A 16,571-nucleotide genomic window follows, 5' to 3' on the forward strand; every position below is an offset into this window, starting at 1 on the left:
AATCCATCTTAGTTTTCTTTGAATATTCTTTGCTTATCCAGGATGCAATCAAACAGCAAAGTTTTACTTTACTTTGTCTACTCTGGCTGATTTACTTTTCTTTTGCTCTTCTCAGGTGTTGATATCTTGAAGCTGGTGGCGGCCAATGTGGGTACACAGTGGATCGACATCTATCAGATGCTGGCCAATGCCACTGAGAGGGAGGTGGCAGCCTTCTCCAACGGTTACTCATCAGATAATGAGCGAGCGTACGCTGCCCTGCAGCACTGGACCATCCGGGACAGCGAAGCCAACCTGGCCAAGCTTATAAATGCCCTTCACCGACAGCGACGCATTGATGTGGTGGAGAAGATCCGCTGTGTCCTGGAGGACAACCCACAGGTAAGCTGAGAAGGAGGGGTGGACATGATATTCCATTGAAGACTTGGTTTCAGCTCTGTCAACTTCAAAGCAGCAAGCTGTAGTACACATTAAGGCTAATTCACCAATATCTTTGGTTCTTCTTGAATTTGTTTTTTAGGAAGCTGAGAAAAGTCTAAACTAGTGGTGCGTTCCATTGGTTCATCAGAAGTTGGAAATTCCGAGTTGCCAGTCTGATATTTCATCAGGAACGCTTCCCTGAACAGTGCATACAGAAAGTATTCAGACCCCTTCACTTTTTCACATTTTAATTAGTTGCAGCCTTATGGTTTCCTCATCATTCTACACTCAATAAACCATAAAGACAAAGTGGAAACAGAATTCTAGAAATGTATGCAAATTAAAAAAAAAGGAAAAATTTAAATATCAAACTGACATAAGTATTCAGACCCTTCACTCAGTATATAGTTGAAGCACATTTGTCAGCAATTACAGCATCGAGTCTTCTTGGGTATGACGCAACTAGCTTTGCACAACTGGATTTGACTCTGTCAGTTTGGATGGGGACCATGGGTGCACAGCCATTTTCAGGTCTCTCTAGAGATGGTTGATTGGGTTCAACGCAGGGCTCTGGCTGGGCTACTCAAAGGCATTCATAAAGTTCTCCCTTGTCTTGGCTGTGAGCTTAAGGTCATTGTCCCATTGGAAGGTGATCCTTCAGCCCAGTCTGAGGTCCTGAGCTCTCTGGGCCATGTTTTCATTAAGGATAACTCTGTATTTTTCTCCATTCAGCTTTCCCTAAACCCTGACCAGTTGCCCAGTCCCTGCACATCCAAATGAATATTTTGCCTTAAGCTTTTAAACCACTTTAAACATTTTACAACTTTTTATTCCTAACTATTTTCATTAATGCACGCAGGAGCGCGCACACACACACACCGTTTGATCTGGTTGCAATCGATCTGGATGCAACAGCCTCTGTCTGTGATTTGTCTTGTATGTTGTCTGCACGTATCAGTCTCCTTCTCCTGGTGTGTTTTGCGGTAAATCGCTGACTTTCGTTTGTGTTCCACCACAACGTTGCACTGGGTGCAAATAAGTTTAGACCCAATTTGTAATTTAAAATGTTTAATTTTTGTAGGTAAATGTGCGAGGTTTGTGTCTGCATCTGCATAAAGAAATGAGTTTGGTCAAAGGTCACCAAACTTTGGTGACGTATGGCTCAACATTTTCACAGGGAAACTATTACTACAGAAACTATTTTGATTGGTCAAATTTGCAGAAAGGTTGAGGTGATTGGAAAAAATTGCAAGGTCGCCCAGAATTCACAGGGATTGGTTTGATTTGCGTTTATTTTTGCGGTTGCAACATCCCAACATCCTGGAGGGACTGATTATTGGTTTGATCAGACCATATATTATCTTGTTTCTGGCAGTCTGACTGTCCTTTAGCTGCTTTTTTCAGTCTGGCCACTCTGCCATAAAGATTGGTGGAGTTTAGCAGTGATGGTTGTCCTTCTGAAAGTTTCTCCCATCTCCACACAGCATCTCTTGAGCTCAGCCACAGTGACCATTAGGTTCCTTGTCCCCTCTCTTACCAAGGCCCTTCTCCCCCAATAGCTCAGTTTGGCTAATCAGTCGTCTCTAGGAAGAGTCCTTGTTGTTCCAAACTTCCTCCATTTAAGATTATAGAGATGCAGCAGATATTTTTTGTAGCTTATCTGTGCCTTTACACAATCCTGTCTCTGAACTTTGCAGGCAGTTCCTTCAACCTCGTATTTTTTGTTTTTTCCTCTGATATGCATTGTTTGTTTGACTAGTGTGTATCAGAATAAGAAAAAAACAAGGTAAAAGAAAAAACAACAACAGTGATATACAGTGATACATCTAAAACAAAGCAAAACAGTGGCGTCCAGAATAAAAATAATCCTCTGGTCTACAATCCAAGAATATAAGAGAACTCTCTTTAAAGATAAAATGTCAGTCATAATGTCCACAAAAACTCGTAAAATGTTCTCTATTCAACACGAGTCTGGCCTGTCTCATTCACTCTGGACCCCGGTAGATGATTCCAGAGGAGAGGGTCCTGCTGAAGGCTCTACCTCCTATAAAATTGAAACACTTACTCTACACAGTCTTTTGGCACCATCTAGTGTCTGTGTTATGTATCGTCACAATTAACTATACATGTCATTTTTATGTGGGTTACTTTTTTAAATGATGCAACATCTGACAGATTTGTCAATGAAATACCCGTGTGTAAAGGTGGGTTGTTTTCATTGTGAATAATTAGTCTCTTGTTCCTAATAAAAGTCTCTATTGAAATGTTTTTTTTAAATTGTTACCTAAGTGCTTAGTTCCTATTCATGATCTGACACTTTGTAGTTTAATGACAACATTGCATAGTTAAAATATGATATGTATTTATAAATGATATGTAATGATGCAAAAGGTGCAAAAGATAGGAAAACAGAATGGTCAATCATTTTGCTCGGACATTGCTGTGCACTGTGGTCTGCATAATGACATAATTAGCTCCTGAGGGTTTCTTCTTTTGATTTTCTAAGAACAAGAAAACCTTGATGAATGTCTGAGTCTTCTTGAAATCCCCGTAAACAAGCTCCATGAACACATTTCCTCTAAGAATGTCCGGTGACCGAGGCCCACTTTACTTTAAATCCGTCTCGCACTGAAACCGTGCAAGTGAGAAAATCACATATTTTATAATATTTATTTATAGAGCACTTTTCAGAATGTGAGTCAAGGCAGATCATAAAATCAGGAGCCATAGTAAAGAAAGAGGAATTTCACAAGACGTTAAAATCCTTAGAAGATCTCGTTTTTTTAAATAAATCTTTTTATCCTTTTTAATTATTATGATTTACAGTTTTAAATGGTATGAAAATGTTAAAGTCATTTCATCTTGATGGCATTGATTCTTTAAACTAAGCAGAGAGAGGCAGGGGATCACAGCTCTCCTGCTTAAGACTTGATTTACAAAGGTGGAACATTTGTCTTGGAAAAATCTTTGTGCTCAGTTGGTAGATTCGTCGTCTCTCAACCGTACGGTTGGGGGGTTCAATCCCCAGCTCCTGCAGCAACATGTCTGCTGCGTCCTTGGGCAAGACACTTAAACCTGAATTGCTCCCGCTGCTTCGTCTGCGGCGTAGGAATGGGATTAGTTACTTCTGATGGTCTCACTCCATAGCAACACCTTACATCAGTGTGTGGCATGCAGTGTAAGCATAAGCTCAAGTCCATTTACCATTTATCAAGTGTGAGTCATATACCTAAGTATCTAAAACATTGAGTTGACCCATAGTTTGTCTTATCTACAGGAGTGATGGGCTTTAGTTCATTTTGCTATAAATAAACCTTCTAACCAGATTTGTTTCCGAATTATGTACGTAGATTTTATAATTCAGGAAGACTTGAGAGGGGCTTTAATAGATACAACAACATGTCATCTGCATCCGGTGGATCCGCTTAGCAGAGCTGTGTTTCAAGGCTAATACAAGTGTTTCAAGTGTGACAGGTAAGAAGAGGGTAACACTGTCGAGCGCCTCATTTGAAATATGTAGACTTATTAGTACAGACTGCAGCCATTGGAAAAGTATTTAACATTTTGAAGATGGAGCACTGAGGGAATGCTACTTTCAAAATCATGCTAGTTTTTGAAAATGACAAACCCTACCTTTAAGTTTGAAAGAAGTTAACAATATTTTAATACAACTGCTCTGTGTGAAAAGGAAGCCTAGCAGGAGCTCAAGTGAAACACACCTTACTCCACTGAAGACAAACCACGCCCCTATAGTTTCATTGTATATACTAGTATATAGTACTGCTTGTTTTGGAAAGTATCTGAATCTACTGAAAAAGCAATCGTACCACTTCAATAACGTACACCTATCAAATCAAAAATACTTCTGGGCTAGTTGTCTGGGGGAGGTCATGCTACGTCTGTAGCCATAGCAACACACAATATGCAAATCAACGACTTCCACAATCATTGGTGTGAATTGAGTGACAGGTTGCTTAAACTCATACCTCAGTAATTCCCCTTTAAGAAGTATCCTCGCTGATGTTGTACTGTTAACTCTACACACTGAAACAGAAAGCATAAATATGGGGGACAATGTATTCATGACCCTTTCCTTTCCTGTGATTTAATGTATGCCCTTGACGGCACTGTCCAAGGTCAGCCCTGCACAGTCACTGGCTTGTTCTAGTTTTTAAAGACACACAGTTGGCTTGTGCCCAGTGTCTCGGCTTCTCAGTTAATTTGTTGTAACATTGTCTTTCGTCACCGATTAATAATGAGCAGATGAGATCAGGCACAAGTCGTTTTGCTGTGTAACTGGACTGATAGGATATCAAATAGAAATGTTTGGTGCATGGAAGGAGTGAGTGTATTAATCAGACCAGAGCATATTTGTTGTCCTGACAGTCAAATATTTTCTACAACAGGATCAAGTTTGAGAACAGTAAGAGACAAAGGCATCTGACCTTGATTCATAAGGATTATATTTATCCTTAATGAACCAGATAATGTCAGATTGTGTGTGTGTGTGTGTGTGTGTGTGTGTGTGTGTGTGTGTGTGTGTGTGTGTGTGTGTGTGTGTGTGTGTGTGTGTGTGTGTGTGTGTGTGTGTGTGTGTGTGTGTGTGTGTGTGAATGATGAGAACATGGAGAGAAAAGTATGGATGGAAAGGTACAAAGTTTTAAAAAGTCAGCTGAAGGACTTTTTTTTTCTTCTTTCTTCTCACTCATCTGTGTCAACGTTATCTCTCTGTTTCTAACCTGTAGTGTGACATCAACCAGCTGATGGCCTCAGTGAATGTAAGCCAAAGTCTCAGCCCGATCCACAAGCCCACAGAGTCTCCCAGCAGCATCGGCAGTGGCTCCCACAGCAGCAGCAGCAGCAGTTGTGGGAGCGTGGGCCGGGTCAGCGGTGTCGCCCTGGAGCAGTCACCGGTGGATCGCATCAAAGGCTTCTTCCCCGATGAATCGGAGCCCTTGCTTCGCTGTGACTCCACCTCCAGCAAAGACTCTGCTCTCAGCAGGAATGGCTCCTTCATTACCAAAGGTGAGAGTCGCTTGTTCACTCCTTTGTTCACTTTGGGTACCTTCAGGCCATTGTTTTCTAGCAGCAGCAGCAGCAGGAAGACTCTGTGGCAGCTCAACTACAGTATGGTGTGCCAAAGGGGACACAGTAACATGTGATTAACTTTAAGAGACGATCATTTATGTGGATCTTAATTGGGCATTAGCACTTACAGCCCTTGTTTTAAACACATTTTTAAAAATTCTAGTTTCATGCCAGAAATCGAAACGATGGGCTAAAGACTACAATTATCTGTAGAGCTGAGGTAGACTACAAATGTTGTGCAGAATGCAATGTTGGTTCATAACTACAAAACCTTACACATCACTGAGTCATTTGTTCTCATGATTATTTAAAAATACTGATTTAAAAGCTTAAAGGCTTTATATGCGATTTTTCTCACTTAAATGTAATAGAAATCAAAAATAACTCTGTGAGTCATGACTGTCTACAATGGATGTAACACCCGAGTCCCACTGTCTGTGATGTTTTCAGAGTTTTCAGAGTCCTATCTTCACTTTGTTTACATTGCTCGGACGGCTGGCCGGCTGGCTCGTCCCTTTGTGTATAAAAGTTGTTTAATTGAGGGACTAGAGAAAAGAAGAATAACATACTGTACTCACTGCTTAACTGTGTTTCTAGATCACGCTCATTTCAGGTAAATTTACATGCAGTGTGAAGATACCAGCATAATAAAGATCGCTAGCATTAGCATGCTAACACAACAATGCAGCGCAAGTTGTTTTGGTTTCATGCTGGTGCTCAAGCCTTAAAAGACAACAAAAAGTCTGCCCTCTCTGTTTCCCGTGCAGAGAAGAAAGACACTGTGCTCAGGCAGGTGCGCCTCGACCCGTGTGACCTGCAGCCCATCTTCGATGACATGCTGCACATCCTGAACCCGGAGGAGCTGCACCTCATCGAGGAGATCCCAGCTGCCGAGGACAAGCTGGGCCAGCTATTTGAGATCGCAGGAATCAAGAGTCAGGAGGCGAGCCAGACTCTGCTGGACTCAGTCTACAGCCACCTCCCCGACCTCTTGTAGTGGGCGAGAAGGAATACATGTCATGGATGAATAGCAACACAGAATAAAATGAAACAAAGGGATTTCTGGTTCACTTTAATCATGGGTTTATATCTGGATGGACACATTCTGATGTTACTCTGAGGCCGCATATGAGCTTGGTGTTTTAAATAAGGTCAGTTGAATGACTCTCCTCAATATTTACCCTCCATCTTCTTCTGTGTACACACTGTCACTCCTTCCAATCAACTTATTTTTCTGCCATGCTGCCGGGTCAAAGCTCAAAGAACTCTCAGTGTAACAGTAAAGGAGTGGTTTTTAAACTTTCTCACGTTAGGTACAGCCTCGTGTGATCTGCTGTCGCACAAGTATTGTGAAATGATTAACGAGCAAAAAGAGTCTCTGTGTGTACCGAGGGTATAGCTGAATATATGGAAAACACAAGATGCACTTTCTCTAGCTTAACCAGCCAATGCCTTCACTTTGTAAAGGATTAATCATGTATGTTTTGCCAATCATTCAGGCGCTGCCTTGCCTTTAAAAAAAGAATAACTTACAGCTGACTTGATTGCAAGACGGAGAACATCACATGAGCTCAAACCTCTGAATGACACTTCTTTTCTTCTTTACTGTTTTACATGGTGTATAGTCAATCACATGAGTCCTGTGGCTTAGCTTATTTCATGTCTCTTCTCTTGAGCCTCCTGCCTTTTCTTCTCGCCTCCTCCTCCTCCCTTTTGCCTGTTCCTCAAGCAGACCCTCGGTGGGGTCTTTGCGTTGTAGCTTGTAACCACTTTGCCAGACCAGCAGGGGGCGCTGATTGAATAGAGGGGGGCTGACCCTGCTGCTCTGGAGCGATAGCCATAAATGAGAAATATTGGATGAATCTTCAAAATGATCCAGTATTACTTCAGTAGTTCTATTAACCTTATCTAATAACACAATGTCTGACTTTGCCTGAGAAGTTTTCCACTTTTGGACAGAGGCTTAGAAAACTACAAACTGAACGATAGGACGAGTGGTGTTCCTCACCCATATCCTGCCTTTCTTGAACCAAAGCAAACATCTAAAACAGTTTGGATGCATCGCTTTGGGAAGCCACTGTCGGACTCATGGACACTTCTTCCAGTGTTACGCACACCCATCTCTTGTTGCCAGTCGCGCTCGCCTCAACAAATGTAGCATTGAAAAAGTGTTCTCGGTACATTTTGGAGCTTCATGTTGATAAAGTGGATGTCTGAGTGTACGTATGGGAATCATGCAATGTTATCTCACTAAATGCTCCATGTAGTTATTAAAACTGAATAATGAAGCACTAATTCTACTAGTCTACTGGAGAAGCAGTCATGTATTTCCTGTGTCCCTCGTTTTCCCTTTTATCCATAAATTATGTTATCTCACTTTTGATTTTGTTTAAATCTTTTTTTCTACTTTGAGTTCCATTGATTATGTTGTTGTAGCATCTTGTTGTTAGCATCCTGACCTTTTTTGTATTTCATGTTTTTAAATGGGCATTCACGTCTTTCCAACCGCTAAGCATGTAAAAATGTCCCAGCGGGGGACGTCAGATATGCATTCACCATACTGTACTTGAAGCCTGTCTACTTGTATTATGGGATTCAAACGAAGAAGAAATAATGTACTCTTCAGTTCTTTCCAGGTTGAATATTATTAAAGTAAAACTAGGGAGCGGCACTATGAAGTCTTGAACTTTAGAGAGTTAACTTTCAGGTGCTGTGAGAGCTCAGACTTGTTTTAGTCACAGAGCTCCCATATGATGACTCACCTCTAAGCCTGACACAACGACTATTTATAACGTCCCAGACTGAAAGAAGACAAAGAAGAGGGGGTAGCTGCTGTTGACTGTGGGACGTTTACAATAAAGATGGCGGTGTTAATGATGAATGAGTGTTGCTTTGGGAACTCAAACTGCTGGTTGCTTTTGAACTATTTGGAAAAGGATGAAGAGAAGATGTAAGATCTGAAATGCGTGTACAACTTGAGCCGTTACTATTATTAAAACGACAACATTTCTTAAGAAATATTCCATTTTAAACGTGTAACCAGTATGTCTGACTATGTAATCTCTTTAAATCAACCAATAAAGACTCAAAGCATTTGTCATACGCTCTATGTACCATCTATGTTGTATGTATGAGTGTCAACATCAACAAACATGAAAACATGTCTTATTTTCTGTCACAGATAATTGATGACTGAACGGCTGTGGCTCAGTTGGTAGAGTCGGTCGTCTCTCAACCAGAAGGTTAGGGGTTTGATCCTCAATACCTGCAGCCACATATCTTAAACCTGGCTCACACTGTGCGATGTTTCCCTGATTGTCGGGTTGGCATGTAAGCTCACACTGTACGACTGAATCGTTTACGACTCCCGACCAGACCTTGAGATTTACGTGCTCACACTGTACGACCCGATTGTCTGGCACGGCTGTAGAGCTCACACTGTACGAGTGAAATCGGGATGGAGCGTTGACAATTGTTAATAAAGTTTAATTTGAAAACTCCAACGGACGGCGGTTGGTGAAAGAGAAGGAAGTGGAAGTTGTTGTAGGATATAGAAAAGTTGAAACAATTGTAGATATATGGATACAAGTTTCAGAAAAGTGCTGCACTGATGATCTGTACTGAAAACAACCGGTTTGCATCCTGCCTTTGGTCACCATGACTACAGTCCTCCCTTGTCTGTCTTTATTATATTGTAGTCACACACAACTTCTGCCGGACCCTTTTCATGACGTAAACGTTAAGATTTTAAATTCTAAATATCAAACATGTTAAGATTGGATCTTTGTACCGCTCACACGAGATAATCTGAACAGATAATCGGGTCCGAGCAGCCTCGAGTCAGGAGAGATCCTGAGATTGTCGGGAAGGAAGAATCGGAGCTCAAATCGGCCCGTTTATCCTGCAGTGTGAGCCAGGCTTAAAGTTTTATGGGCAAGACACTTAACCCCGATTTGCTCCCGCTGCTTCATACAGCGGCGTATGAATAGGATTAGTTAATACTGATGGTCACTTTACACAGCAGCCTCTTTACAAAAGAGCAGATTGGATAATATGCAGGAAGGACATCTCCTTGGTATTCCTCTCGTTCCTGTTGTCCACACTTCCTTGCTGCTGAGGTGGAGGTCGGAGCAGGATGTGCATGAAAGAGGACGGCGGTGGTTGTGGGGACGACACAGTCTGATGGGGGTGGCTGGGCGTCGGAGGGGGGTTGAGGGACGACACAGACCTAGTTCAGTGTCTAGTGAGGAGTCAGTGTTCTGAAAGCATTTCATTAAACCGCATGCAATGTGGAGCAGAAAAAGTCGGTGGGGTTTTAGTCACATTGACTGACATAGTTTCAGACCTTTGATGAAATGACTTTTTCATGTGTGTGTTTGTATTCATTGTGCAAACAAAGGAGCTGCAGGAAACATTAGGTGATGTAACCAATCCTCTGGCAGCCATACCGGAGATGTTTCAAAGGACAGAATATTCTGAATCTTATTAACAACTTGCCGGTCTCAACAGACACCAATCATTTATGTGCTTCTGTTAGGTAAATGAACTACAATGGTGATCTATACAAAAACAGGAAGCCATCTTTATGCACAACATTAAAATACAGTCTATTATAAAAGCTGGTGATAAATGTGAGGAGGCTCCCTTACCAACATCAAAATTACCCATAATGCTGTCACTGTGATTACATTCCCTCTGGTTTAAGTGAGTTTATTGTTCTATTAAATCAAGGTCATGTTCAAAACCTCTTCTGTGTGGGAATTCCCCACTTACCATACTTCATGAGGTAGCAGGTATCGGATCAGACAGAGAGCACACAGATTGAGTTTCACTCACTGAAATGGACAGAAAAAAACATAAATATATATTTACTAAGAAACGATTGAATAATTTCCTAATTTTGAAGAAAAAAGAAACCAAGCCAGCACAGAAACTTAAAATCTGTGTTTAACAATGTATTTACAAAATGACACCGCTGTCTAAACTAATGCTGGAAGTTGTAGTTGTAGCAGAGTCACCTGTGCACCTGTAGTGGTTTTAAATTACACAGACAGAGAAGAAAAGGAGTCAGGTTGTTCTCAAGTTCCAGATTCTTACTAGAAGAGCCGGCTTTCCCTTTGAGGCTGACTGAAGGTTGTGTTTCCTTTCGGTATTCTTTCATTGCCACTGTCCTCAACATCACTGCAGACTGGAATCTTTTGCCAAACAAAATATGAGCTGCGTGGCTGATCAGTGGATATCGTTGTTTTATTTAATTTTTTTGGGGGGGCTTTTTGGGCCTTTATTGCAGAGATAGGACAGTGGATAGAGTTGGAAATCAGGGAAAGAGAGAGTGGGGAATCACATGCAGGTAAGGAGTGGATACAGGTTAGATTCGAACCTGGGCCGGCCGTTTGGAGGACCATGGCCTCTGTATATGATGCACAGTAACCACTACGCTACATGGAGCCCCATGGATTGCACTTTAATCTGCTTTTACAGAAGCTTATTTTTCTTTGCTTGAAAAATAAAGATTAATAAATATTGTTTTTTGTTGTTTTTTGAAAGAGGAGGCAAGGAAGAAGTATTTGGCATTGAGGAACACTTGATTATATTGATTCTTGCACAGAAATAAAAAAAATGTTTTACCTGTCTTTGGTCTTCATTACCGCCGTCCTCTTTCATTCACGGCCTGCTGCGACCTCCACTGTAAGGAAGTGTGGACAACAGGAACAGAGGAATACAAAGGAGAAATCCTTCCTACATATTATCCAATATGCTCTTTTGTAAAGCGTCTTGAGATAACACTTGTTATGGATTGGCACTATTCAAATAATGATTGATTGATTACCAAAATAATAAAGACCCCCTCTAACCATTGAGAAATAGTAGTTTGGTCTGTCTTCCAAGCCAGGCAGAGTCTTGCCCTATTATCTTTTAGAAATCACTGTATTCTCACAATTCTTTCACCTTTAGTGACACAAAATGCTTCCCATTTGAGATCTTAGACTACGACTTGAATATGTTTGATTATTCTGTGGAGTACTGCCTAGCTGTGGATCACAGGTAGAGTCTGTTGTCTTTCAACCGGAGCCTTTGGAGTTCAATCCCCAGCTCCTGCAGTTTCATGTCCAAGGTGCCTTGAACCCCAAGTTGCTCCCGCTGCTGCTTCGGCGGTGTGTGAATATGTATGAATGGGCTTAGTTGAGACCAAGCGGCAGACTGCAGTGTTGAAAAATGCCAGGGTGAAGTGCAAAATCCTGCAGTTCGTTGAGTGTCCACTAGAGGCTGGCTCCAGGAACACCAGAAGTCACAAACACACAATGGGCAACAAAGCTGTTTTTACAGCATAAATAACCATGTTTACAGCCTGGAACAGAAAACTAAATAGGTCTGATTACACATGCATACGCCACCAACAAAGCAGCAGGAGCAATTTGGGGTTAAGGACACATCAGACATGCTGCTGCAGGAGCTGGGGATCAAACCCCCGACCTTCTGGTTGAGAGGCGACCAACTCTACCCACTGAGCCACAGACGCCCTAGAATTCCAGAAATGATGCCTAGTTGGTAAAAGGAAACCTCATATTACATATCAACCTTTACATGATCTATACTGTGTATTTGTTAAATTATGGAAGGTAATTAACAATCTGGGTCTAAGTGTTGTTGAAGGTTTGCTATCTAAACCTCTTAGCGGGCGTACCATCTAGAACAATTACTCACCAACTCCTTGGGTCTGAATGTTATTGTCCTACCTTGACCTCTGCTGACAAAATCAAACTTCTGCTGTGACAGTTATCACTTTCTAACCCATGCTCTCTTACCAATTGTTCAAACAAACTCAAGCTTTTACATTTACAATCTATTAGATCTATAAATATTTTACTTTTAACAATAGAAATTGTTTCACTCATGCATGTCAGTGCAAAATAGAAAAATTACACATTCATCCAACAAGGAAGCTGGCAAAATATTAAACCAGTTGAGCCAGTGTCAACAATGTGTGTCCCTTACTATGTTACAGGAAGTTTTCTGACTCTGCACGTTGCCATAGTTTCCCCTGCTGGTTAACAGGCTCTACACTGTCAAATCTTCTGTGGTGTGTTCTCCACATATGGGGACAAATACACCAGAAGAGGGGAGAAAGAAAGCTTCAGCATGTTGGCTGATTCACATTTAAACTGAGAATGCCTCTTCTTGGTGACTTTATTGAATAGTTTTTTTTTCTCTGATAAAACACATTGTCGGGTGCCGTTGTTTACAGAGTGACCTCATTTCTCTTTGTTCTCTGGAGCCTTTTCATCAAACTTCAGTCCAGAACATTTCTTCAAGTGAGACTGCGAAAGGATTGAGGTAAGGAGGATTTTTTTTTATTTCTGATTGTAAAGATGTTTTCTGCTCTTTCAAGGCTGCATAGAATTAGCCTGTCACGCTCCTTAAAGCCCCTGCCCTACCTGTAGACCTTCAATGTGTCCCGTGTGGGTGGTTTTGATTGTCACAGTCTTTTGTTGTTATTTTTAGACCAGTGATGAAAACAAAGTATGAGTAGGATAAACAGCTAATTTTGAAGCAGTCAGTGCCTTTCCATTGCAGGAACCAGGGTCTAAATAAGAGCCTACTGATTTGTAAACCCCCAAAAGGTCCCAGCTACAGGGGTGGTACAGGGGCTTAGGGGGACAGGTGCCACTTGCCAATTGCAAGTAAAAATCTTATCGTGCCTTTACTCACTTATTTATTAAAACAAAATATACTTCTAGGCTTTGATGGAGTTTTGTTTTATAACAGCTCTGCACATCTGCTGTGTGACTGAATGATTGTATTGGAACCCTCTGAGCTAACCCATCAAATGATTGGCCAATTGCCGCAACATCAGATATCGTAGCCCACAAAAGGTTAACATACTGTATAAAGGAGCAGCCAAGAGAAGGGTGTCTTTGGATTTAGAAAAGGTGGGAGGGTTTTGTTTTTTTTAAAGATGTGACACCAGTGTTCTTTGAAGTAGAAAAAGCTTAATATGGAATTAAGGACTTTTGATCAGATGGCATTATTAGTCAAAAATAATATTCTTCATGTAGTGTTTGTATTTCCTCCTCAGCTTGAGAAACTCTTCATCCTGTTAAAAGTCCTCCTCACTACTCCTAACAGTTTTACACCTTAGGAGCTCTCTTAAGGGCTAAGACACTTTGTGAATAACTTTTATCTTTACAAGAATCTAGTCTTAACTTTAAGGAGAAATTCTTAGAAAATGTCCTGATTCTGAGAATTTTCTCACTAGAAGCAACTCTTAGTACTTAGGAGGCTTAGTGAATACGGCCCCTGTTGTTAAAATAAAATGTAAAATAACATTACAGTAAATTTAGCTTCAGCAGCAATTAAGTTCTGTGCATTATGTAGTTGCCATCTTGCATCCCACTGCACTATACAGGGCAGCTAGCATCTGCTTTACAACAGCTCCACCTTGTGGTACAAAGTAGCAGTTTTAAATATCTGAACACAACAGCTTCTCTCTCTGTAAAATATTACATTCTCACATTGTAAGTGCAGCAGTAAAGAAAGTTAGTAAATCTTTCTGTAATATCACAAGAATGTAGCTATCCTAAAAACTAAACTCGTGGTAACATAAACACGGGATACTGAAATAAGGTAGATTAAATAAAGGTACAGTAACAGTACTGAACAGTGTACATCAATGTAAAATTGCTATTTACTTTTTACTTAGCTTTGAAAATATGCAGAGTTAATAAACACTAGTACTTGAAACTTTTGATTCATTTTAACTTTTAACTAATAATGAGCTAATGGCCAGCCACTTTTGATTTGTAAGTGTAAGGCAGACAGTTCGGGACAGGAGGAGCAGGCAGAGTTAAAGTTAGCCGCTGGAAGGGAGCTCAGGGTAGCACATATCTGTACCCAACATCTCAGGTTCTGCATCCTGGGTGGAAGTCAGAAGACACAGGTAAAGGAATGTGTGAGAAACAGTCAGATGAAGTTCTGTGACCCTGGATGATGTCATAGTCAATACAAAGTAGGCAACACGCAGTCAAGCCGGACTGGTTACCTTTGTGCTAAGCGGTGTTGTTACTGCCTGGTGGTCTGTATGAAGAGTAAAACAACATCCCCACAGGTATGTTCTCCATTTTTTCTGCAGCCGACACACAGGCACTCCTTTTCCACAGTCAAGTCATTTCACTATGTTTCAGTCCATGTGCTGGAAGAAAAAGCCACCAGCTTCTCAGTGCCATCAGGTTGTGAAAAGGAGGGACACTATTGACTTGAATGCAGATGTTTAAGGCTTCCATGATGTCCCTTCCTTACCAAGTGTTCTCGAGACACTTTCCAAAAGAGCATAAGGGATAGGCAGGATTTCTCCTTTGTATTCCTCTGTTCCTGTTGTCCACACTTCCTCCCCGCTGAGGTGGGTTTGGAGCAGGCCTTGCATGAATGAGGAGGGCGGTGGTTGAAGGACGATACAGTCTGATGGTGGTGGCTGGGCGTCAAGGATGTCGGGTGGTAGTAGTACCCGATCACCTCACTACTCACTCTGACATGTAGCCCAGCACTGGGATTCTTTTCTTGTGTAGGTCACTAGCTGGTGAATAGGTGGGAGCAGTGGTGTGTTGTAAAGGTACTCATATATGTAACGTGGCAGAATAGACACTAATAGAAGTAGATGCACTGATGGAGCATAGCGAGGAGTCTTTTAGCCACATTACAAACAGTTAAGTCAGCTGTATCTAACCTACATTACTGGTCTTGGATGAACAGAAAGGAGGCTGTTGGAGGCGCCGTCCTGTGGCTCGAACGCACAATCATTATGAGAACAAAAACATCTCTGAATTCGGTTTATTGCACTGTACAACTTTAAGGTTGAAATGAACGTTATTAACCAATCTTATCAGTAAACAACAACAAAAAACTGTTTTTCACAATGTAAATTCATTTGAGTTCTTATAAGGCCACAGTCACTCAGAAAATTCTTAGTAACATGTTCCTATACTGAAAGTCTGAAAGCATTCAAAGCTTTTTTTCATATATCACCTCCCCTTGACGACTGCCTGATAACAGACTGTAGGTGAGTTTTCTCAATAAATTTAAGTTAAATGTTCCATTAATAACGATAATAATAAAATTAATATCCACTTTGAAATTAAATTAAAGTTGATAATTAATGGATTAACAGACATGGGGTAGAGTCACCCTTCCTCTAACTGGAAGGTCAGCTCCTGCAGCTACATGTCCGATGTGTCCTTGGGCAAGAAACTTAACCCCAAGTTGCTCCTGCTGCTTTGTCGGTGGTGTATGAATGGATGAGTTACTTCTGATGGTCTCTTTACACAGCAGCCTCTACCATCAGTGTGTGAATGTGTAGGTGTGACCTGTAGAGTAAAAGAGCTTTGAGTAGTTTGAAGACAAGAAAATAAATATACAAGCTCTGATCTCCTTTTACCATTTACATGTGCTTAGTTGGTAGGCACACATTTGTTGACTATACGTCCACATTGAGTACCCGTGCAACCATACCAAGTTATGTAAGTTATAACGTAGTACAGAGCACTCACTCAAACAAACTGGACTTTTGGGGTCAAACGTGTTTGGGAATGGTACGGATTACCTAGTGGAAGTGTGCCCTTACAGAACTGTTAGCTAGGCGGTAATTTTGCAGAGCTATCGGGACTTGAACCGGCGACCCTCCGGTTCCCCTACTGCCGTCCACTGGGTGACAGCCAGTCAACATACTGTAAATATTAGCTGGTTACCTTTTCCTAACCCGTTGGGTGTAAAGGCAGTTTAGCCTAGTTAGTAGCCTAGTTTATCGTACTAACAGGACCTTCTGTGGAATGATAGGTAAGCTAACATCAAGCTGAAAAGGGAGTCAGCAGCTGTTTTTGAAACCGCCTACTGCATACTACTTTGGAACATAGTTTGCAGTATGTACTGCATACTATGTTACATATGCAGTAGGTGGTTATTTTGCATTAAGCTGGTTTCCACTCCTGTTCAAAGAGTAACGTTGTTTGATTGTGGAGGGACCAGTTTGAGGAAGGCCCAAAAGGACCTGTAAGTTATATGATTTAATTTAT

General features: G+C 41.2%; 1 protein-coding gene across 1 annotated transcript in view; it reads left to right on the forward strand.

Annotated features, from left to right (window-relative positions):
* Positions 1-8,608, forward strand: part of tnfrsf21 (tumor necrosis factor receptor superfamily, member 21) — a 31,440-nt gene extending 22,832 nt beyond the window's left edge. The window contains exons 4-6 of the mRNA XM_020644022.3: positions 116-381; positions 5,166-5,445; positions 6,276-8,608. Of these exons, the coding sequence (XP_020499678.1) occupies positions 116-381; positions 5,166-5,445; positions 6,276-6,505 (776 nt within the window). The 3' untranslated portion in view covers positions 6,506-8,608. The remainder of the gene's footprint in view (positions 1-115; positions 382-5,165; positions 5,446-6,275) is intronic.
* Positions 8,609-16,571: the final 7,963 nt, after the last annotated feature.

This window comes from Labrus bergylta, chromosome 15 (genome assembly GCF_963930695.1).
Source record: "Labrus bergylta chromosome 15, fLabBer1.1, whole genome shotgun sequence".
NCBI lineage: Eukaryota > Metazoa > Chordata > Actinopteri > Labriformes > Labridae > Labrus > Labrus bergylta.